General features: G+C 42.8%; 1 protein-coding gene across 2 annotated transcripts; it reads right to left on the bottom strand.

Annotated features, from left to right (window-relative positions):
* Positions 1-1,135: 1,135 nt before the first annotated feature.
* Positions 1,136-20,937, bottom strand: PM20D2 (peptidase M20 domain containing 2). Of its 2 annotated transcripts, XM_058660851.1 has the most exons (7): positions 20,270-20,936; positions 17,842-17,990; positions 11,713-11,855; positions 9,116-9,270; positions 7,463-7,598; positions 3,794-3,901; positions 1,136-3,591 (listed from the first exon to the last, which is right to left on the bottom strand). In XM_058660851.1, exons 1-7 carry the CDS (start codon positions 20,912-20,914, stop codon positions 3,437-3,439), a joined length of 1,491 nt encoding a protein of 496 aa, XP_058516834.1. In that variant the 5' UTR covers positions 20,915-20,936; the 3' UTR covers positions 1,136-3,436. The 2 variants fall into 2 exon arrangements, with proteins under 2 accessions (XP_058516834.1, XP_058516841.1); XM_058660858.1 differs by lacking the exon at positions 9,116-9,270 and having other exon boundaries at positions 7,463-7,594; positions 20,270-20,937.
* Positions 20,938-23,456: the final 2,519 nt, after the last annotated feature.

Genomic DNA, 23,456 nt, shown 5'->3' on the forward strand with positions numbered 1-23,456 from the left:
CAATCTTCTAACATCAGCATTCATCTCTCAAGAACAAATTAAACTGACCCTGCCTTCTCGCAAAGTGATGCTATGCACCTGCAATCTCGCATTTCTCTTCACCTCCAGAAAGACCAACCAACATGCGTGACTTGAACTGAGTACAGATGTTCATGAAAATTCAGCAGTCACTTAGGAAACACTGAAGTCCCAGAGTGAAGAAAGAATTTAATTCCAAAAGGGAAAAACTACAGTAACAAAAGAAGCTTCCTTCTAGATTTAAAGGTTATTTCCTCCGGATTTAAGAATTTGACTCCCAACATTTTTGGACTCAACTCTACTTTTTACCATAACACAGTTTGATGAACTCAGTGGCATATAAAAATGAAAAAAAAGATTCCAAAAACCTGAATTACATGAAACAGTTGCTTTTTCTCCTGACAGTTCTGTCAAGATATATGTCTTGATATACTCTAAACCATGAGTTCTCTGTAGTGATAAACCTGTGACCATATTCCAATGGGTAAACCCATATTTTGATGAAACTTCAAAGTGGAAAGCAAGTGTCACAGAAGCAGCCCATGTGAACGCGGTCCCAGTGGCATGCCACTGCGGGCTCTTCCTAGGCTGGGCGGGGAGCACTGTGCAGGTAACCCCACTTTCTGCTGCAGCTTCACATCCCGTCCTTCTACACAAGCATGTTTATCAGAGGGGCAGTGAACCAGTAATAGACACTGTCAATCTTTGAACTTTGCCTGGTTTGTCTTAAAAAGTAAATAATTTACTCACAAAACAAACACTCTGTGAGTGATGCTTAACAAAATCTGGGCTCTATATGTGTCAGAAAGTCAGTGACTGTTGTAGACTTTTATCAAGGCTGCAGAAAATAACATTACATTCTTCAAGAGTTTGTATAAGGAACTTAGAACTAACACAAAGTTGGCCAATTAGGAAATTCCTTGCACTTACTTAAATGCGAAGTCTCAGCAGTGTCTTAAGTCAGTCTGAAACTTTGCTTCACGCCATTCCTGTTTTGTATACACCTACCATGACTAAAGCAGAGTACACATACTCTGACAAGGATGACACAGAGGACCAGGTGTGCTATAGTGAGATAAATGCTAAAAAAAAACAAATTTCCGAGTTTCACGAGGAAAGAAACTGCTCATGCATCATAACCTCAAAGCCAACCTAGCAAGGCATTTGGTTTAAATTTCTCTCAAATGTTTTGAATTCAGAGGCTTAAAGTTATATCATAGGAGAGCTGATGATATGATTTAAGTCAAAAAGAAACAAGCTCTGTTTGTTACATGGAATAGGGGCTAGCAAAGTTTTTGGTAAAGGGCCAGTTAGTACATTATTTTAGGTTTTGCTTGTTGCATCATGCAATCTCTGTAATTTGAAAAAAAATCCAAGGTGGGTGTTGTGTCATAGCACCTACTTCCCATAGTGAGTTCTGAGTGTCTGGGATCCAGTGCTGCCTGAGCTTGCAATCCAGTTTCCTGCTAATGTGCCTGGGAAGCAGCACATCTGGCCCTGCCAGCCAAGTGGGAGACCTGAATGGAGTTTCTGGCTCCAGGCTTGGCTTGACCTGACTCTGCTACTGTAGCCATTTGGAGAGTGAATCAGCAAAAGGAAGCTCTCAGCCTTTCAAATCAACCTGTTTTAAAGATGTAAAGGCCACTTGTTCTCAGCAGGCAGGTGCATTGAGAAGGGGCATGCTGACTGAAAGTGTAAGTGATCAGATCTTACGGAAGGACTTGTTCACTTTCCTCTCCTTCCCCTTCCATTCCTGGAAGGCTTACTCTCATTTCAGAATTCCCCTGAAAAATTAGGCTCTAATATTCACAGTTTATACTAGCTTTACTAGATTCACAGCTTAAAATATTTGTTTTACCTCTCTTTCATCATCTTGAAGAAATTCATACTAAAGGTCTAAAAAATGTCATTTTAAACTAATACTAGGCTAGCAAGAGGCTTTAGGAAGCTCCAAGTCTCTCGTAAACTCAATAAATAATGGTACGATCCAGCCAGGTTGTGCAGCCTGGCTTCTGTGTAGAAGCCCCAAGCTGCCAGGTACAAGCAAGCAGATTCAAAACAGCAGAGCTCAAAACCAGCGGTGCCTCTCCTACCCTTCCAGAACATCTTGGGCTATGATGCAAACAGCTTGCAGGAACAGTCCAGTCCTGTTAGTGTATCATTTCTACTATTAATTTAGGAATTCCTCTAACACCATGTCCCAGAGTTACCCACAGGGGATACAGTCCCAGACCCATCAGTGGATGTCTAGGTATACTATTCTTTTCTACACATCAATACACTGACCTAATGCCTTTTCCATTTTACATGAAGTGCTTACTACGCACCGTGGCTGTAACTTTTGCAGCCTGAAGTGTATCCACAAAGTGAGCACCTATTTCTTTTTTCTTCTTCCCAATTTCACAGAGTCATACTTTCCAGGTATATTAGCAACCTCAGTATAGGATTCTTTTTTCCTTTCCCTGTTAAACAAAGAATGGTAACTTTCAATTTAAAGGAGGCATTTTATGGCTTTTCTTTGGCATACTATAAAATGCTAGCATCACTACCCTTGTGCCTTGGTAAAATACGGGTTCCTGATCACAAGTGCTGCAAAATCCCAACAGCTAATCTGGTAACCAAGGTGGCCACAGGTGACTAACAGGCAGGTGGTATATACAGCATTGATACTGACCCTACTCTCCGAGCTCACTCACTGTCTGAGTGTGCTGGAGGAGGACCGGGAGAGCGGGACACTTTAGCATCCACTCAGAACAGCACACACTTTTAAAATATGTGACCTGCCGACTTCTGGGATTCTTTTTCCATTTAATATTTTCAGATTGTAGTTGATTATAACTAATTGTAACCACAAAAGTGTAAGGGAACATTAACCTGTTTATAAACACACACACACAAAGAACGCTTTCAGTATCCTTCAAAGAGTGAAACTAAAGCTTGTTCTTCCTACCTCTCTAGATGTTTCCCACAAGCATTTCTGACTAAATGCCTACTTCAGACACTCTCTAAATCAGAACACAGTCAGATTTTCCATATGAACTCTCCCTGAAGTTAGAATTTGAATTTATAATGAGTAGGATAGCAAGAACTCTTTCCTGGGTGTCAATTCTGAATATCTAGTTTGAAATCTCCTGTAATATACTTCCATACCATACAGACGTGTTGAAATAATATCATTGGTAAACTATGAGTCATCCAGTGGCATCACACACCTGCTTCCAAAGTACCCAATCCCACCAAGTGGAGATCTGCAATACTTCTCATTTTGATGAAGTAATATTTTCTTCTCACTTGTTGGACGAGAGGAATTTAACTCCTTTAAGACTGGAAATCAAGTGTGGCATCTTTTCATTAAAAAAAGATTTTAAAGGAGAAAAATGATTGCTTCTTAATGATTCATAAATGACTCCTAAGTCTTTCATTCTACTTTATTTAAAAACTGCTCTTCTTGAAGTTTCAATTTAAAGTCCTCTCGGATTCTTTCTAGCAACTCTGGTTTAAAAATTACGTCCAATGCAGTCATCGCCAGAGCTTTGGCCGTACGTAATGTGTAGAACTGGGCTTCCTGTGCTCCTAGAGAAGATAAAATACCTGCATATTTATCAAAAACTTACTTAATTTCCCCAGGGAACCCTCTGCATCTAACAGGCGTATTCAGGAGCCTACCACAACACAGCATTCTCCCAGGCAGTGAAATAATCAGCCACAGAGAACAGTTAAAAGGCAGCTACTGGAGGAAGAGGGCATCTGCCGGGCACGCCCGCCCGCCACTCACCTGCAGCTTCAGCGTACTGCTCAGTATGATTCAAGGCATTAGAGCCAATGTAAAAGTAGGGATGGATCCCTGGAACTACAAAGGTCACATTTCCAAAATCAGTAGATCCTTCAAAAACACAAATTATTAATAGTTACTTCCATATTCGTTGACTCTCAAAGCTGTAATCAGAACTCCGCACTTGACTGTTGTCATTCACCCTGCTGGAGCGGACTGTGACGCTGAACGTCTGCACGCATCCAAGTGCCCCTGCTTTCACTTCACCTGCCACCAAGTCCCCTCTCTGACTCCAGGCTGCTTCTGCCTCTGTTGTAGGGTGAAGGACGCAAAGCATGGCAGCAACCTCGTTTCTTGTGTCATGTGAAAGAAGAATTTTCATGCAGACAATTCCAGTTTGCAAAGCAGGATTTATTTAGAAAACAAACGGAAAAAGAGCTTCCTGCCATGATGGCAGGAGGGGTTCCATGTGTCCCAAGGAAAAACCCCAGACCGCCTGCCATAGTAGAAGGAGAAAGAAAAAAAAAAAAAAACAACGTGACAATGGTGGAAATGGTGTCCTTTATGCCCTATCTCAGGGGAGTCTCTCCAAGAGCGAAGGAAAGAATTTGTTCTGAATAACACCTGGCTCTGAAACAAAGAGCCTCCGAAGGGTGGGATTGTTAACTTCCTCGTTCCCCTTCTAATGATAAGCTGATCATTCAGACACTACCTCCTTGATATTGAATAGCTAAAAGTAAAACTATATTTATATGACTATGTCAGCCAGTGGATTCTGAATAGATTTCATTGCGATTGGAATGGCAAGATTGGCAGCAATGCAGAAATGTTGAACTATCAAAACTGCTTGGGCCCGGCGGCATGGCCTAGTGGCTAAAGTCCTCGCCTTGAACGCGCTGGGATCCCATATGGGCGCCAGTTCTAATCCCAGCAGCTCCACTTCCCATCCAGCTCCCTGCTTGTGGCCTGGGAAAGCAGTCGAGGACGGCCCAAGGCCTTGGGACTCTGTGCCCACGTGGGAGACCTGGAAGAGGTTCCTGGCTCCTGGCTTTGGATCGGCACAGCATCGGCCATTGCGCTCACTTGGGGAGTGAATCATCGGACGGAAGATCTTTCTCACTGTTTCTCCTCCTCTCTGTATATCTGACTTTCCAATAAAAAATAAATAAATAGATAAAAAATAAGAAAAACAGTTGGGCAGTTTTTTTTGGAAAAAAAAAAAAACTGCTTGAGCAGGACCTTCGGCACGTGCCTCACATCAAGGACCTGGGGTGGGTGGGAGGCTGGGTGGGGTTTTTCCTTTGCTTCTCCCTTACCCCAGATACAGGCGGAAAATGATGATACTAGTGTGGAAACAATGGTCTTACCTACTTTCCTGTAGCCCTTGACCCTTTGTACCCCAATCAACTAAGTAAGATTATTTAAAACAAAACAAAACACAAAAAACCTATATTTATATATAAAACTATATTGATTCAGGGGACATTTCTAAAACGCTTTTTATAGCAAACACCATGCCAGGCAAAGTTAGACTGCATACAAACAAGTAGTAAGGGAACAAAAGCAAAATACATAACACAGTGGTGTACACTCATCTGGAATGCCCAAGTGCCACAGTGTAATTTTAAGTGCTTCCTATATATTCTGATTAGCATTTTGGACAGTTTTCATTTTGCAAATGGAGAGATCAGTTTATAGATATTAAACACCGGGCCCACAGTCTCACAGCTATTGGTTTTGTGGTAAAGCTAAGCCAAGGCAAGGCTTTTAGGTAACGCACTGAGCACCAAGCTGCACCAGGAACGGCTCCAGACACTTCCCGCACATTGATGGCATAACCCTGAACAAGACAAAAGCCTGCTGCTCACTTTCGGATTTCACCTGTAGAGCCAGACACTAGTTAAACCCAAACCCTGGTTACATTTCACCACATGCTTTCCTTCTTGCAGCTGAATTGCAGAAAGCTGCTAGGCTAGGGTGAAAGTTCAGGCCCATCAAGATTGCCCAACAACAAACTCAGGGCTTCAAAGCTAAACTGAGCTCTCAATGCTGTCTGGAAAGTACAAATGCCTCAGGCCAACTCCTCTCGGTGGTAATTCTCTGTCAGTCTTAAATCCAACAACTTCTTAGGGCATCTCTCTACTCCTTTCCCACCTCCTGAACACACCTTCTTCTATTTCTCAAGTGTCATCCTTTAATAAGATTTTTTTTCTCCATAAGCGTGTATCTGCTCTACTTGCCTTTAAAGATAACCTTAAATGAGAGCAACCTCCCTGTTCTCCCTCTCTGCTCTGTCTCACCACTCAGTGCAGCGGGTAGAGGAGTGAGACACCGCCACTGCCCTGCTGCTTTTCAACTGCTCCCTGACCTTCTATGGGTTTCCCCTGCTAATCTGATGGACACTGGACCGATAGCACCTGACATGATTCTCTCCTCGGTCCCTCCTACATGTTCTCTCCTCTCTTGGCTTCCATGATGCTAAGCTTTCCCTCTGACCTCTATTTGTCCTTCTCTAGATCCCTTCTTTTCCCTTTCTCTCTTAAAAGCTGCAGGTCCCAGACTTCCTCCACGGGCATCTTTTCCCTCTGTGTACTCAGGCAACCAAATGAACACCTATGTGTTTGATTACTTCCCACATATCAACAGCTCCTAAATCTCCAACATAAACTTCTCTGGGAGGTCTAATAATAGATAAATAATAAATAGCTCCACTTAGAAATCTTAGATGCACCCCAGGATTGACAAGCTAATAACTGAAACATCCTACTACCCCAACCTGTTCTTCCTTTTGAACTCCTCATCTCAACAACCAATATTAATCCCCTATTTTTATCACCTACCAAGTACTTTCGGATCAACTTCCCTAGCATCCATTACTATTTTAGAAAGCATTGGTAATATGCTTTTAAAAGGAAAAAAATTCTAAAGTGACATATCCAATAGTTATCTGTCACTCCTTGGAAACTAAAACGGCTCTAGATAACTAAGTAATTAAAAACATGCCTATTGAGATGACTCATAATGAACTAAAATGTTACTTTCTGTTTTAGCAGATTTGACTTAAAATTAGAATTGAGGCAGGAGGAGTAGTATTTAGTGTAACAATTTGGACACTTGTAACCCATACAGGAGCACCTAGTTTGAGTCCTGTCAACTTCTGATACAGTTTCCTGCTAATGCATACCCTGGGAGGCAGCAGGTGATGGCTCAAGTGGTCGGGACCCAGAGGGAGACCTGGATCGAGTTCCAGGCTTCTTGCTTTGACCTGAACACGCCTGGCTACTGTGGGCATTTCGGGAGTAAATCGACTGATCGAAGGTTTCTCTCTCTCTGCCTTTCAAATAAAGATAAAAACAAATTAAAAACCAGAACTAAGCAAATGCAAACCTTAGAAATGCTTAGGTTATAGACCAAAAGAGTACACAGGCTAATTCTAATTCTAAGATGGAGTCTACTTTTTTCTTTCTTTCTTTTTTTTTTTTTTGAGTCTGCTCTTTTGACATTTTACACTCATTGATTGTATGAGTCCATCAGTTTCTTTCCCCTCAGGAAATGGGAAAAGATGATTGAAACATCATCAATGCCTAACTTCCAAAAGAGTAAAACCACTTAACCAAACACCATGCCTCTCTTCCTCAACTGCCTCAATAGGTAATAAAAGAACTTAATTACCTGAAGGGCCATTCAATGTTGCATCTTCTGAAATGAAATCTATTCCCAGTTTTGTTCCATTTTCCATATATGCTTTCCATAGGCTTTTATTGGGAAGAACATTGTAATAATCATGTGCTCCACCTTTAATCTCTACCTAGTAAAAAAAATCACAAAACAAACTGTAAAACAAAAACTTTCAATACACTAATTGTCAAAGCAATGATGGTTCTCTAACAGGAAGAGATTTTAAGAGAAAGTGGTTTCCCTTTGAGATAAAAATTCTCTGAAACCTCTTTACCTTAAACAATGCATATTGTTTTATGTTACATATGCACCAAACACACAATGTCACCAAATTTAATACTAGCCAGTAAGTGTCAATTTTAGTCACCTTACTAGGATGTGGGAAGAGCTTGGAAATTTCTATCTTAATTGTCATCCCTAATTCTGTTGCTGGAAGGTCTAAAACACCACACTTTGTGGGCTGTCATTGTGGTGCATTGGGTTAAGCCACTGCCTGCAACACTGGCATTCCATGGAGTGCTGGTTTAAGTCCTTGTGCCCTGTTTCCAATGCAGCTCCCTGCTAACAGGATACTAATATCCCTGGATATATAATATTTGTGCTAAATATTATAATATAATAATAATAATAATAACAGGATTTATAATATCCCTGCCTAGGATAAATGAACTCTTCTTGCCCATGTAGGAGATCCAGAGGGGTTTCAGGTGCTTGGCTTTGGATTGCCCCAGCCCTGGCCACTATAGCCATTTTGGAGAGTGAATCAGTGGGTGGAAGATCTCTCCTCTTTCACTCTAACTCTTGCCTTTCAAATAAATCTTTCAAAAGCGAAATAAAACAAAACAGAACAAAAAGCAAGCAGACAAACCACAGTCTGAGGGACATTACCTAGGACTCACTCTCCCAAAGAAGCTAAGCCTTACTAAAATACAACACACAAACTGATACTGAAATAGCTGCCTGGTCTGAAAGTAAATGATGGTGGGGTGGGCGTCTATACAGCAGCTGAGATGTTACTTGGGATGCCCACATCTCACAATGCAGTGCCTGGGTTCGAGTCCTGGCTCGGCCTCCAGTTCCTTGCTGACTGGGAAGCAGGGGGTGGTTTGGCTCAGATACAGTGCTTCTCTGACACCGTCGGCTTGAATTCTTGGCTCTTGAGCATGGCCCAGCCCTGGCCGCCAAGGCCCTTTGGGGAGTAAATCAGCAGATGGAGGACCTCTTTTTCTTTCTCTCTGTCTGTCTTTCCCCCTTTTTGTAACCTTGCTTTTCAAATAAATGAATAAATATTTTTTAATAAATTAAAAACAAAGTTCAACTAAGCAATACTTATTGACTAACTTCCGTGACTGTTGCCATTTGCATTCCAGTAAATCAAAAATATTTACATCTCTATTGCACATTTATAGAAATACTTCACCAAAAATAGCTTTTTCTGATTTTGTCATAAATTTCATAGGAACTGTACAGGGCAATTCTACATTAAGTAAAAAGTCTAAGCATTCAATACTCCTACACTAACTGCTTAGCCAACTCAATTGCACACTGAAAGAGGCATTTTAAGCTCCAATCTAACTTTATATGTAACAACCCAGCCCACATCTATATCTCTGATTCTAACTTAGAGTAACTCTGAAAGGTTCTTACTGTGCACCCAGTAGCCAAAGCTGCAGCTCGGAAGCAATCTTCTGCCATATTGGTTAAAACTTGAAGCTCTTTCATTGAGGGTGCACGGAAGTAGTACATTAATTCAGAATAACAGGGAATGATATTGGGTTTTACACCACCATTTTTTATTATACCTACAAAAAGAATCAGATTACTGGAATTAAGCTTGGTGACCATTTCTTTAAGCTTAAACACACCCATGCAGTTTTTCACCCAAAATGTTCATAAATAAAGAGCATTAAATTATTAGCTTCACCAATATATTGATGTCATACAATATAAATTTTTTACATAGAGTATTAGTTCCTGATTAATAGGAACACAATAGTATTATTTATATATTGTTTATTCTAAGGAGTCTATGTTAAAAATTATAATAGAAATTATCTAGCCACAAAAATAAACATAGCAACATCTTGAGATTTCTTGAAAATATTTTTATTTTGGTAGGCTTTATTATAATTGGAAAATTGCTAAACTGTTGACTTTTTTTCAAAATAAATCTAAAATAAACTTAGGTCATTTTCCACGAACTTTTTGAAGTATTTGTATATCATTATTCTTGTACCTTAAGAATTCCATGAATATTTCAAAATGGCATTTAGCTAAGAAAAATTGCTTTAATGCTAAAAAGAAACCAACACATGGCAAATATCTAGATACTGTAAACAGTCCAAACAAAGCAATTTGTTTAGAACTATATAGAATGAAGATTTATCATTCTGGGGGTGCTGATGATGTAGCACAGTAAGTCAAGGCACTGCCTGTAACACAGGCATCCCATATGGGCAGCTGTGCAAGTCCCAGCTGCTCCAATTCTGATTCAGTTCCCTGCCAATGGCCTGGGAAAAGCAGAAGATGGCTCAAGTGTTGGGCCCCTGCCACCCACTCCTGCCCTAGTCCCATCCATTGCAACCATGGGGGTGGGGTGGGGAATAAACCAGTGAACAGAAGAACACACAGAACAGAAGTTCTGTATGTGTGTGTGACTTCCTTTCTCTGTGTAACTCTTTCAAATAAATAAATAAGCCTTACTAAAAGATTTATTCATCCAAACTAACAACTCAAATATGTATGTAAAATCTAATTTTATATGGCCTACATTAAAAAATATTTCTATAAATGCATTTGATCAAGAAACTAATGCAGGATATTAGCAAAAGTACAATTATACACTGATGCCAGCCTATACGAAAATCAGATAAAAGAATAAATATTAAGGTATAAAGTTTCTTAAATCATAAGGAAGTATACTTCTGCATTACTTACTATTGCATTTTTACATTGGTATGAGATATAATTTTAAAAGATGTTATTCAAGACTTTATTGCACTTTGTTTTGTTTTTTAATTTTTATTTTTGAAATTTATCATATAATTCTGTCTAGTTTAGAATTCCCCTCCCCCCATTTTCTGCCCCCCAACTGATTTTTCCCATAATGTCACATTCTTCATAAGGAGTTACAATTCCATCAGTTTGCTATATAAGTGTGCCCCGACAACACTGGTACAGACAATGTCAGACAGCCATCATCCCATTGTCTAGCTATATCCAACACTTTCGATGGGAGTCCATCTTTTGTTTGGAAGCAGAGGTGCATGTTGTATTGTGTCTTCACTTCTGGATATGGTAGTTTTTATTACTCCACCACCATACATTCCAATTTGCATGATAGATTTGTTATATTAGAGAAAACATACGGTACTTCTCTCTGTGATTGACTTATTTTACTGAGCATGATGGTCTCTAGTTGGAACCATCTAGTTGCAAATTATATAACTTCATTCTTTTTAATGGTTGAATAATATTCCACGGAGTAGAAGTACCAAAGTTTCAAAAGATATAACTCAAAACTTTATAGCACTTTGAATAAAGGAAACCAGGAATCACCCTGCTTAAAAACTGGGGTCATGACATTTTGTCATGATCTTTTTTTTTTTATTTTTAAGATTTATTTATTTTACTTGAAAGAATTAACAGAGACAGAGGGAGACATCTTCATCTGCTGGTTCACTCCCTAAATGGCCAAGATGGCCAGAGTTGGACCATTCAAAGATGGGATTCAGGAGCTTCTTCCAGGTCTCCCACGTCGGTGCACAGGCCCAAGGACTTGGGCAAACCTCTGCTGCTTCCCCAGGTCATAAGTAGGGAACTAGATTGAGTGGAGCAGCCAGAATATGGATTAGTGCCCATATGGGATACCAACACCACAGGCTGAGGATTAGCGAGTCACACTACCAGACTGGTTCTTTATCATGATCTTATAACAAACAAGTTCTAATTTTCAAATCCCACAGGGGAGAAAAAAAAATAACTCTCCCCATAAAGCTTTCATCTCTCTTATTCAAAGATGACAATTCCACTTATTTCCCATAATTTTAGCTGTCTTCCTACCCTCATTCATAGATTCATATCCTAACAGCCTGTCACAGACATTCCTGGAAAAAAGTTTAGAAAGTTCGGAATGTTCAAAAGAAGTATACAAAATGTTTTAAAATGTTTTTTAAAAATTAAGCACCTCTGTTGCATTGAACATACTAAGCACCATCCATTATAGAAGGTGTTGACATTCCTACCATGAACCCTCCAGGCTGGTTTCATCTGCTGTCTCAACACAGACAGGTTGTTGTAGGCCAGGACCGCTGCATCCAAGGCATTGATTCCTTCCCAGGGGTAGGCAGCTGCATGGGAAGCTTTCCCATAGTATCTTACAGTCACACTAGAAAACAAGAAAGGGTTTCTTCCATTATCACTAAGGTAACAAAATTCAGAACTGCTCAATCCTTATGCAAAGTTCACTCACATGGCTGTGATTGTGACTTATAAATGATTCCAGTTATAAGTGTCATTCACTTGTGTAAAAAGTTACAAAACAGAGTGTCTGACACAAAGAAAGCATTTCTAAGAGAGAAAAAGAGAATTTTGCTTGATCAATTTCCTGCACCCATTAAACCTGTATGCAGTTCAACTCAAACAAGTATGCAATACTGCACTAGGCTCTAGAATTACAAAGTGAAGGGTTCCTGTCCCCTTTTTGCCACACTATAACAGCTCTGTTGTAAAGGTGGGTAAGAACTCCGAATTTGAAGAGGGCAAAAGTCAGGTCAAGACAAAAAGGAAGTTGCATTTGAAGTAGGTTGAGACAACATCTAAAATTTAGATTATAGACAACTCACAATGTTACTCTAAGACACAATAGCATCGTCAGTTGTTCCTAACCAGAAACTTATTAATGTTTTTAAAAATATTTCTATCACTAATATTTTAGGATTTTACAAATTACTGCTGCTCTGTTTACAAGCAGTTCTCAAGCCAGCCTAACTACTCAGGTGAAATTTTAAAAATTAGGTTTAGCAAAAGGATTGCATATTGGTTACTTATAAAGCTTAACGATTGTCTAGCTAAGTTAATTTTTAATATAATATAATAATAATATAATAAAAATAATATATAATTTTTAATATTTTTAATCTAACTAATAGTATTTACCTTTAGGTTATTCTTTTAAAAAGCACTCTGGGCTTGACTTAAAGTTCAAATATATTTTATCCTGAGACAACTTAATGACATTTTTTCACTAAACACAATGCTTCTGATACTGTGGCACAGCACATTAAGATCTTGCCTGTGACACCAGCATCCCATATTGGGGTGTAAATCCAAGCTACTCTGCCTCCAGTCTAGATCTCTGCTAATGCACCTAACAAAGCAGTGAAAGACGGTCCAAGGACCTCCACCACGTGGGAGACAGAGATGGAGCGCTCAGCTTTGGCTTAGGCCTGAGCCAGCCCCAGCTGCTGTGGCTATTTGAGGAGTGAACCAGTGGGTGGACAAGCTCTGTCTCTCTCTCTCACTGGCTTTCCAATAAAGAAACAAACCTTTTTAAAAAATGCCTCCATACCAAGTAAACAACAGTCAGTAAATGTGGAGTTCAACCTAGTATCAGTCCCATTTCTTGTTATATCCTGGTGATAAGCAACCAGACAGATAGATCCAAAATAATCACTAAATAAAAGGCTTTCTGTTTCTAACTCATCCTTGAAGACAATCATGAGTGTGTCATCACCATTCTTTGGAAGTCCAGCAGAGCAACGATGCCATCTGGATTCACACTTCTACAAAGAAAGAACAGGTGACTTTCAAATTAGCAAGGCTATGTCTTACACTTGACATATGTTCTGCAGCCCCTGTTATAAAAGCTTTCACTCCTCCTGGTCTTTGCTCTTCAAGTTTACCCTTGATGGCTTTTACGTACTCTTTGATGTACTACTCGTGGGCTTCTTTCATGAGCCTGGTTGCCCGCAAGTGATGGATCCTAACAAAATCCACACCAGTGATCACTGTGCTACCTTGGCTTTCATGGCAACCTGGCCAGTGAGGGCATCATCACTGCCACCACGCTCTTCTCCATCTTCCCGGTCTTGCAAATAACAGAGAACACCTCATTGCGGCTGATGAGCTCCTGCCAGATAAAAGCAGTGCAGAACTCTGCAGCACAGGATTGCTCTCAGAGGGGTAGATGTGAGCAGAAAGGGTGACTAACGTTAATGGGTGAGGTTCAGGAATCCTCTGAATGCTTGTGTTATTTCTCAACTGAGTCTCAGTGATAAGATCTTAAAATGTAGGACAACTAACTTGTATGTTATCGCCATCACCTTGAAACTGGAATTTCTAAAACTGCTGATAAATATTTAAAAAACAAGAAAAGTCCTTCATGAAAATGGACCTAGTACTATTTCTCCCAGGTTTACATCCAATTACAATGAATGCACAACTATGCGGGGAAAATGGTAATGGTTGCTTTCATGACAATTAGTATTTTTAGCTTTTTTTTTTTTTTCAAAAAAGTATCTTTATTTGAAAGACAGATATAGAGAGAGGAAGGGAGACTGAGAAGAAGATCCTCCGTCCACTGATTCACTCCCCAAGTGGCCACAATGGCCAGAGCTGAGCTGATCTGAAGCTAAGAGCCAGGAGCCTCCTCCAGGTCTCCCATACAGGTACAGGGTCCCAAGGCTTTTAGGCTATACTCTACTGCTTTCCCAGGACACAAGCAGGGAGCTGGATGGGAAGTGGAGCTGCCAAGACATGAACTGATGCCCATACAAGGTCCCAGCACGTGCAAAGCAAGTACTTTAGCCAATAGGCTACTGTGCCAGGCCTATAGTTTTAGGTTTTTTTTTTTTTTAAGATTTATTTTTTTCTTTTTTATTGCAAAGTCAGACATAGAGAGAGGAAGACAGACAGAGAGGAAGAACTTCTGCCCACTGATTCACTCCCAAAGCAACCACAACAGCTGGAGCTCAGCCAATCTGAAGTCAGGAGCCAGGAGCTTCATCCGGGTCTTCCACACGGGTGCAGGTCCCAAGGCTCTGGGCTGTCCTTGACTGCTTTTCCAGGCCACAAGCAGGGAGCTAGATGGGAAGCGGGGCCTCCGGGATTAGAACTGGCACCCATATTGGGATCCTGACACATTCAAGGCGAGGACTTTAGCCACTAGGCCACCGCGTTGGACCCATATTTTTAGCTTTAAAAAGCATATTTTAGGGGCCAATGCAGCACAGTAGAATTTGGTGACAGTATCCCATATGGGTACTGGTTCACGTCCCAGCTGCTCCACTTTTGATTCAGATACCTACTAATGACCTAGGAAAGCAGAAGAGGATAGTGGGATCTTGCATCTACATGGGAGACCCAGAAGAAGCTCCTGGCCATTTGGGAAGTGAACTGGCAGATGGAAGATTTCTCTTTCTTCCTGACTTTCAAGTAAAAATAAGTACATTTTTTTTTAAGTACATTTTGAAGAATGTGCAGGGGGATTATTTTCAAGATATATTATTTAATTTAGGGAAAAACATAACAACAATTTATTGAATATTTCAAGGAGAAAATTCTTCCTTCAAAATATAATTTACACATATACCTACTTTTTAAATATACACAAAAGTGTTATGAAAGTCACATCTCTAGCAAAGGGACTAGAGTTGGGAAAGGTCATTAATAAGAATGGCTTGCTTTATCTTACTCATGGTTACAAATGTTTAGAATAAACTGATGAGTAGGGACTCAGTGTTGAGGATGCACAGTGTGTTAAACCACCATCTGCATCTAATACCAATTTGAGTCTTGGCTATTCCACTTCCAATCTGGCTTCCTGCTGATGCACTTAGAAAGACAGTGGAGGATGGCCAAGTACTCTGGCCCCCACCACCTATGTTGGAGACCAAGATAGCGCTACAGGCTTCTGGTTTTGGCCTGACCCAGACCTGGCTGTTGGGAGAATAAAACAATGGCTGGAAACTCCCTCTCTCTGTTCCTCCCTCTGTCTCTCTGCCTTCTTTACAAAGTTGTCTCAGTGACCAAGCATTTGCCCTAACAGTTATGTGTGGAGTGTGTGGGGCTCAGGGGCAAAGAGGCCACTAAGTCAATAAGATGGCGACTAACAGTCCAGGTCACTGGCGGGCAAGATGGCGGCCAAGGACAGAGCCCTGGGCATGAACCAGGGCAGGAGTCACGTAGTTCCAAGGAAATACTGATTGACCAGGGCCATCTCGCTCACCCACCCCTGGCCTATGGGAGAAGGCTTCCACAGTCATTGTCCTAGTAATTGGCTCCTAGTTTCTCCCTTCCTGGAATTCCCAAAATTCCCAGTCTGAGGCTATCCCTTACCCTATATAAGAAATTTAATTTCGCCAATAAATCGGAACTGCTTAGACAGAACCCCTGTCCGTCTGTTTGTCTCTTGCGGGCCGGGAGGCTGGGTGGCGGGCAGCAGGCTCATCCCCTCTGGCAATGGGGTACTAAAGGAATCTGTGGGGGAGACCCCGCAGAACATATGTGTCAAAACTGGGTCTTCACAGTTGCTGAGGCTTGTCCAGTGGATGGCATGCCCAGATGTTCATGGAGGACATGATAACCAATTCATTGAGACCTGCAGAGGACATCTAGTACCATGGAGGGCAGAACAAACCGGACAGCTCGCCCGACTAAGCTTTGACAGTAAATATCTGGCAATCTGAGACTCTAAGATGTACTATGTCAGCAAATAAACTTGAAAGGACTTCCTCAACCTTGGAGCAATGAACTCAACAGCATTTCAGAAGTATCAAAATCACTTAAGCAGTACCCTCAGAACAAGTTCTACTTCGGGGACCCTGGAATGACATCAGGTGGCTGTCCCCCACCCCTAGGTACTGATGTGGTTGGGCTGCTGGTAGCAGCCCTCTCCCCTTCTCTCTCCACTTTACCCAGACACAGGAAGATAAAGGGAGATTAGAGGCAGTTGTAACATTCATTTTCCCCCCATTCCTTACCCTCCCTATCCTAATTGATGGTTCACATGGGCATGCATCCCTCTTAACTATGTAAACATCATCAAAAAGAAAAGGAATTATTAAAAAAAAAAGATAACCAGTGGGGACAAGTGCAGTGGCATATTAAGCTAATCCTCCAACTGTGGCACCAGGATTTAATATGGGTGTCAGTTCATGTCCCAGCTCCTCCACTTCTGACTCAGCTCCCTGCTTATGTCCTGGGAAAGCCACAGAGCATAGCTCAAGTCCTTGGGCCTTCCCAAACCCTTATGGGAGACTCAGAGGAGGATCCTGGCACCTGGCTTTGTGTTGGTTCAGCTCTAGACATGTAATCATTTGGAGAGTGAACTATTGAATAGAAGCTCTGTTTCTCCTGCAATCTGTAAATCTGCCTTTCAAATAAAAATAATGAATACATATATTTTTAAAAGATGACCAGTGAAAAAGCTAAGAACTTCATTAAGAATCCTAGGGTTTGGGACTGGCATTATGGTGTAGATGGTAGAGCTCTTCTCTGTGCTGCCAGCATTCCATATAGGCAACGGTGCATGTCCAGGATGTTTCACTTCTGATCTAGCCTCCTGTTAATGCACATGAGAAAGCAGTCGAAGGCACCAAACTTACTTGGGTACCTGCACCCACATGGGAGCTCCGAAAGAAGCTCCTGTTTTTTTTTTTTTTTAATTAATTTATTTTATTGGAAAGGCAGATGTACAGGGAGGAGAAGAGACAGAGAGGATGCTCTTCCGTCCGATGATTCACTCTCCGCCGATCTGAAGCCAGGAGCCAGGAATTTCTTTCCGGGTCTCCCAGGAGGGTGAGGGTCCCAAGGCTTTGGGTCGTCCTTGACTGCCTTCCCAGGTCAGAAGCAAGGAGCTGGATGGGAAGTGGAGCTGCTGGGATTAGAACCGGTGCCCATATGGGATCCCGACGTGTTCAAGGAGAGGACTTTAACCATTATGCTATCGTTCCGAGCCCAAGAAGCTCCTGGTTTAAGACTGGCCCAGCTCTAGCCATTGGGACCATTTGGGCAGCAAACCAGCAGACAAAAAAAAAAAAAAATCTGTGTTAGTGTGTGTGTGTCCCTGTCTCTCTGTAACTCTGCCTTTCAAGTAAATAACATAAATCTTTTTTTTGAGAAAATTGGATGGCTGGATACTACAACCAAGAGGAGTAGGATTGGCATTTCTGGGGTTTTTTTTAGCACTATTTTAGTACTCTAACTATAAACACCATAAAATTTTCAATGAAAGAGGCTTGTCAAATGTCATGTAAGAAAGACATCACATCATTACCTTCTGATGTATTTCAGTTAAGGTTCTGAGTGTGTGTAAATGTTGCATAGCCTGTGGGCAGCCTTCTGCTGAGTTTACCTTCTGCTTGATTACTTACTCATGTTCGGCCACATCTGGTAGATAAGCAGCATTCTCTTGGGACGGATGGGCCATAAAAACAACATCAAGGTTTTGAAAGGCCCCTGCTTCAATCAAATCAATCTTGCCACCACCATCTTCTTCTGCAGGGGTTCCCAGAACAATCACCTGGAAGAAGGTAGCTATGTCAGAGCAAAGTAAGCCACAGAGTTCCCCCTGAGGAAGTATCAAGCAGGTTCCCTCGCCTGTGTATTCACAATCTACTTGCAAGTCCTTAAACTACAGAGGTTTGCTCTCTGACACTTACACAGTAGTCCACAAATAGGATGCTACATGGAACCCCCAAACTGACATTGTTAAACCAACTTGCTACAAAGTATGCATTAGACACTTCAGGAAGCTCTCCCCCAGAATAGAGCAATTTTCTGTGACTCAGGGCAGAGATGAGACAAGTTAAATGAGATACACTTAGCACCTCCAAATGTGTTAGAATGTATTTCTTGAAGTTTCCTCCTAAGCGGTTTAGTACATGCATGAGGATCCACAAGGACTTCATGGGGGAAGGAACTTGGCAGTTACTTGCTAGCTAGCTTCACAACAACCCTGTGAGGTAGGTGAGCACCTGTGCCACCACCTAGGCAGCCAGTGTGCTTTTGGGGAACAGACTGCATGAACTTGCCCCAAGCCACAGGGCAAGTCTTCAGGCAGGGCTGGGATTAAAGGGTGTCCTAACCTTCATTCCTGAACTCTGAGTTCTCAATGAGCTGCCTACTTACAGGGTCTTAACTCATTCCTCCTTTAGGAAAATCATTAAACAAATTTTAATACCATGGTTAGAAACAACCAACTATTACACAAACTTACTAATTCGATTCCACCAGTTCAACCAGGCAGATTTATTGGTCACCACACACCTAATTAAACAAAAGAGAACTTTACAGAATAAACATGTACTTTGATATTTAAGCTTAACTTCTTCAAACAGTTTTTTAAGTTAAAATTATCTTCAAACAACTAATATTTTCAAGGTCAAGTGTAAGAACACAAGGGAGCAAGCTAGAAAAAACGTATTTGGCTTCCAAAAGGAAATAAGTTAAATTCCATTTTCAGTTAAGATAGACAACCTTGCAAAAACTGAGGATATCCATTTGAAATTAGAAATTTATACATTTCCCAGAGTCTAGCTTTCTTCAGAAGTTATAAAACACCCAAATGTTTAAGTTAAGCTGATCTTCACTTTTAGGACTAAAATTTGATGTATCTGTTGCTGGCTATGCAAAATTGTTCATAAACTTCATGAAGCTGAGTCTCTTCAAGGTTATAGGCGATGACAAAGGACACCCCCTCCAAAAAAAACCAAACAAAAACCCTAACCTAATGTAAAAATTACAAGCCCAGAAGCAGAAAAGAGAAGGCAACTAAAGAGAACAGGCCACAGAACATGGAACTGTTACACAGATCATTGACATGGGGAAAGACTGAACTAAAAAATATCAAACAGGCCAGTGCTGCAGCTTAGGGAAGAACGTCACTGCCGGTGATGCTGGCTTCCCACGTGGGCTCAGTGCAAGGCCCCACTGCCCCACATTCCATCCAGCTCCCCGCTAGTGCACCTAGCAAAGTATGAAGGTGGACCCCAAGTGCTCCGGTCCCTACACCCACATCCTGGCTCCTGGCTTCCTTCATTTGGGGAGTGAACCAGCCATGAAAGTTCTGTCTCGCCCCATCTCTCTAACTCAAGCCTTTCAAATGAATAAAATTAATATTTAAAAAACATACAAAGAAAAAGACTATAAAGACAGGTGTCTTCCCCTTAATCTGAATGATAAGTGAATCTGAACACCCAGAATGAACATACCATTTGGAAAAGCAGAGCAGCCGAGGATACCCATAGATAACATTTCTCTCTCTACAGACTAGACAGAGATATGTCTTAACACCATAAAATACAAATCCAGACTCAGGAGGAACTCATCTGCCTCGTTATTTAAATACTTCGAGGGCTTTTAAACCTACAGACCCACAGCAGCTCCTACGAATGTCATACACAAAAAACCTTTTGGAACTTATTAAAGAATTAAAGAGAGGCTGTAGCACACACACAAATTACTTGCTCTAGAGATTGCATAATCTTGACTGCAAATTGCGGTGGCCTCAGCCACTAAAAATAACCCGTCAGGAAAAATTAGGCTTGGTTCTATGCTCCTTCCTTAGGGACAGATTATGGAGTTGTTTACGCCGGCACACGGGGTCACACAACTAGGCCTGCAAAAGCCCGCGGGTCGGCAGCATGTGAACTCCCGCCTCTCATTTCCAAGGGTCTGTCCTGGCTTTTGGAAAAGGTGAACCATTGCCAGCGATTGGGATGCACAGGAGTCTTGGGATCCCCAGGTCGCTCCGGGCAAGGGGAGAAGGGTGAAGGTGCGAGCCCTGGGATCCCACCTCACCTTGACCGGTGGAGTCGGTCCGGGAAAGGCCTCCAGGGCCCCCCTCACGCCCAGCGCCGCCGCCGCCCCGACCTCAGCGATGAGGTTGTGGCCGCAGGCGTGCCCGATGCCTGGCAGCGCGTCATACTCGCAGAGGAAGCCCAGGTGCAGCGGGCGCGATGCAGCCCCGTGCACGTCGCCGCCCGGCAGTTCCCACTCGGCGCGGAACGCCGTGGGCAGATGGTAGTGCGGCTGCACCGCCCAGGAGGCGGCGGGGGGCTCGAGCTCGAAGAAGCGCGTCAGCACGCGGTGAGCATGGTGCTCTTCGTAGGCCAGCTCGGGCTCGCTCCAGATAGCGCTGCTCAGGGACCCCAGGCGCTCGGCCGCCTCGTCGATGCGCTCCGCCGCGCGCCACTTCAGCAGCTCCAGCTCAGAGACAGCGACGCATGCGCCCTCCTCCAAGGGCCGCTCCTCTCCGGGTCTCATCACGTCCTGGGCAGGTGACCCTGGACCGTCCGCACGTTCCTTGCCTCGCAGCTGCCCACTGAGCCTTCGTGGCACCCAGCAGCCCGGTTCACCCCGGCGACGTGCGGGCCCGCCCCGGGGAAGGCGGGGTTCTGGGCTTGCTAGGACTTTCTGGACTGCTGGCAGCGCTGTGTCTTCCATTGCCCCGGCGGGCGTGGCGATTGAATTCTCTTCTAAGGTCGTGATTACTTCCTCTTGCTGCTTTCCCTCAGCAGTGGGTCCAGAGTAGTTTCAGTGGCTAGGAGCACAAGCGCAGACCAAATGACAAAGTAATCCACCGAAACACTCTGTTCTAACAATAAAAGTATTGTACCAGGTTTTTAGTTCCCAAAATAGGGTGTCAGAATGAAGAGCTCTGCTCTGTGTGCTTCCAACACCTGAGCTGTCAGTTCTGTCTTCACCGTTTTCTCCTTGAAGTTGTATTACCTAACACTACCACGAATCCAGCCGATTTTGTCACTATGATGCAAATGTATATCGTGTTTCACAGCACCGAGAGTAAGCTCGCGATAGGTGCTAGTCATTAGTCTATTTGAATACAGTACAACTAGGAATTTTATTATTTTTTTTTAAGATTTATTTTTTGGGCCCGGCGGCATGGCCTAGCGGCTAAAGTCCTCCCCTTGAACACCCCGGGATCCCATATGGGCGCCGGTTCTAATCCCGGCAGCTCCACTTCCCATCCAGCTCCCTGCTTGTGGCCTGGGAAAGCAGTTGAGGACGGCCCAAAGCTTTGGGACCCTGCACCCGCATGGGAGACCTGGCAGAGGTTCCTGGTTCCTGGCTTCGGATCGGCGCAGTGCCGGCCGTTGTGCTCACTTGAGGAGTGAATCATCGGACGGAAGATCTTTCTGTTTCTCCTCCTCTCTGTATATCTGACTCTGCAATAAAAAAAAAAAAAAATCTTTTTTTTAAAGATTGATTTATTTTTATTGCAGAGTCAGATATACAGAGAGAGGAGGAGAGACAGAGAGGAAGATCTTCCGCCCGATGATTCACTCCCCAAGTGAGCCGCAACGGCCGGTGCGTGTCGATCCGAAGCCAGGACCAGGAACCTCTAATGGGTGTCCCACGCGGGTGCAGGGTCCCAAAACTTTTGGCCGTCCTCGACTGCTTTCCCAGGCCACAAGCAGGGAGCTGGATGGGAAGTAGAGCTGCCGGGATTAGAACCAGCGCCCATATGGGATCCCGGGGCGTTCAAGGCGAGGACTTTAGCCGCTAGGCCATGCCGCCAGGCCCACAACTAGGAATTTTAAATGTGTTTAAAAACCAAAGACGTAAAAGTTTCCTGCATAATAAATATTCATACTGTTTGTTTTGTTGACTTGGAGTTATTTTTAGCAGTCACAGCTTTGATGGAGAATATATGACTAATTTATAATTTTAATTGATGCTGAACTCAAGTAACATGATATATGCAGCTGGTGTTCATACTGAAGCTGGGAGTTAGATTACCCAAAGAAATTCAAGATGCTGTACTCCTGTTTTTCTCCAGAGTGGGGCCCAGAGTGTGTGGAACGCTGTGCTGGATGGTGGGCATCCTGATCACATGGTGCAGCTTTTTATTGAAAGGTTCCCACATACTGAAAGCCTCTAGTGGGTCTTCCTACTCTAGCCAATCGCTTCCCTTAACTTCCCACAACTAGGCTAACTGGGACACAGTCCCTGTAGTTTTTGAAGCTGCATCTGTAGGAAGTTAACAGACTGTGGAGTGCCGTGTCTCTACTCTTGAGTGTTCATGGTCACAGAGTAGCTGTCACACTGTAATCCAAACACACGGTCTTTCTGCTGTTACCCTGGAACTCAGCCCTGAAGACAACAAAAGTGGTGTCAAATGCCTGTGCCCTTCAGGCTACACTCACAGACCTTATCTGGTAGACTTCTAAGATCTCCCCCATGTCTTTGAGATTCAGTTCAGCTGTACTTAGTTGGGGTGCACACGTGCACACCCACACACACATACACACAAAGCGCTGTCAGAGTGAAAACAATCCGTAACATGTGTAGAATACTTACTCTGTGCCAGGCACTGCTCCAAGTGGTTCCAGTGTTTACACATTCAATCCTCCTCACAGCTCCAGAGGTTGTTAACGTGACCATTTATCATCACTTTACTGCTGAACATCCATGCGGCTATGAAACCAAGCTAAGAGACAAGCGGAGAAGAGAAGCTGGAGTGCTGTTAGTGGATTGCTTCAACCTGCCAGGCTCTGTGTAAACAGGAACCCCATCTATAAGGAAATCTACAGCTCACCTGCTTCCATCAGAACCCACAACAACCACCTGCTTTGAAGAAGCTACTGCAGCAACTTTTTAAAAAATATTTACTAATTTTTATTTGAAAGGCAGATTTCCAGAGAGAAGTAGAGGCACAGAGATCTCCATTGACTGGTTCACTCCCACATGGCCCCAGTGGCCAGAGCTGGGCCAGGCAGAAGCCAGGCGCCAGAAGCTTCTTCAGGATCTCCCACATAGGCGCAGGGTTCCAAGGACTTGGGACATCTTTCACTGCTTTCCCAAGCACATTAGGAGGGAACTGGATCTGAGGTAAATGAGCTGGGACTCAAACCAGTGTCCATGTGGGATGCTGGCACTATAGCAGAGGCTTACTTTACTGCAACATGACACTGGGCCCTGCTGCAACTTGAAATTTTTTTTTTTTTTGAATTTTGAAAATCAAGAA

Source organism: Ochotona princeps, chromosome 1 (assembly GCF_030435755.1).
Source record: "Ochotona princeps isolate mOchPri1 chromosome 1, mOchPri1.hap1, whole genome shotgun sequence".
Lineage (NCBI taxonomy): Eukaryota > Metazoa > Chordata > Mammalia > Lagomorpha > Ochotonidae > Ochotona > Ochotona princeps.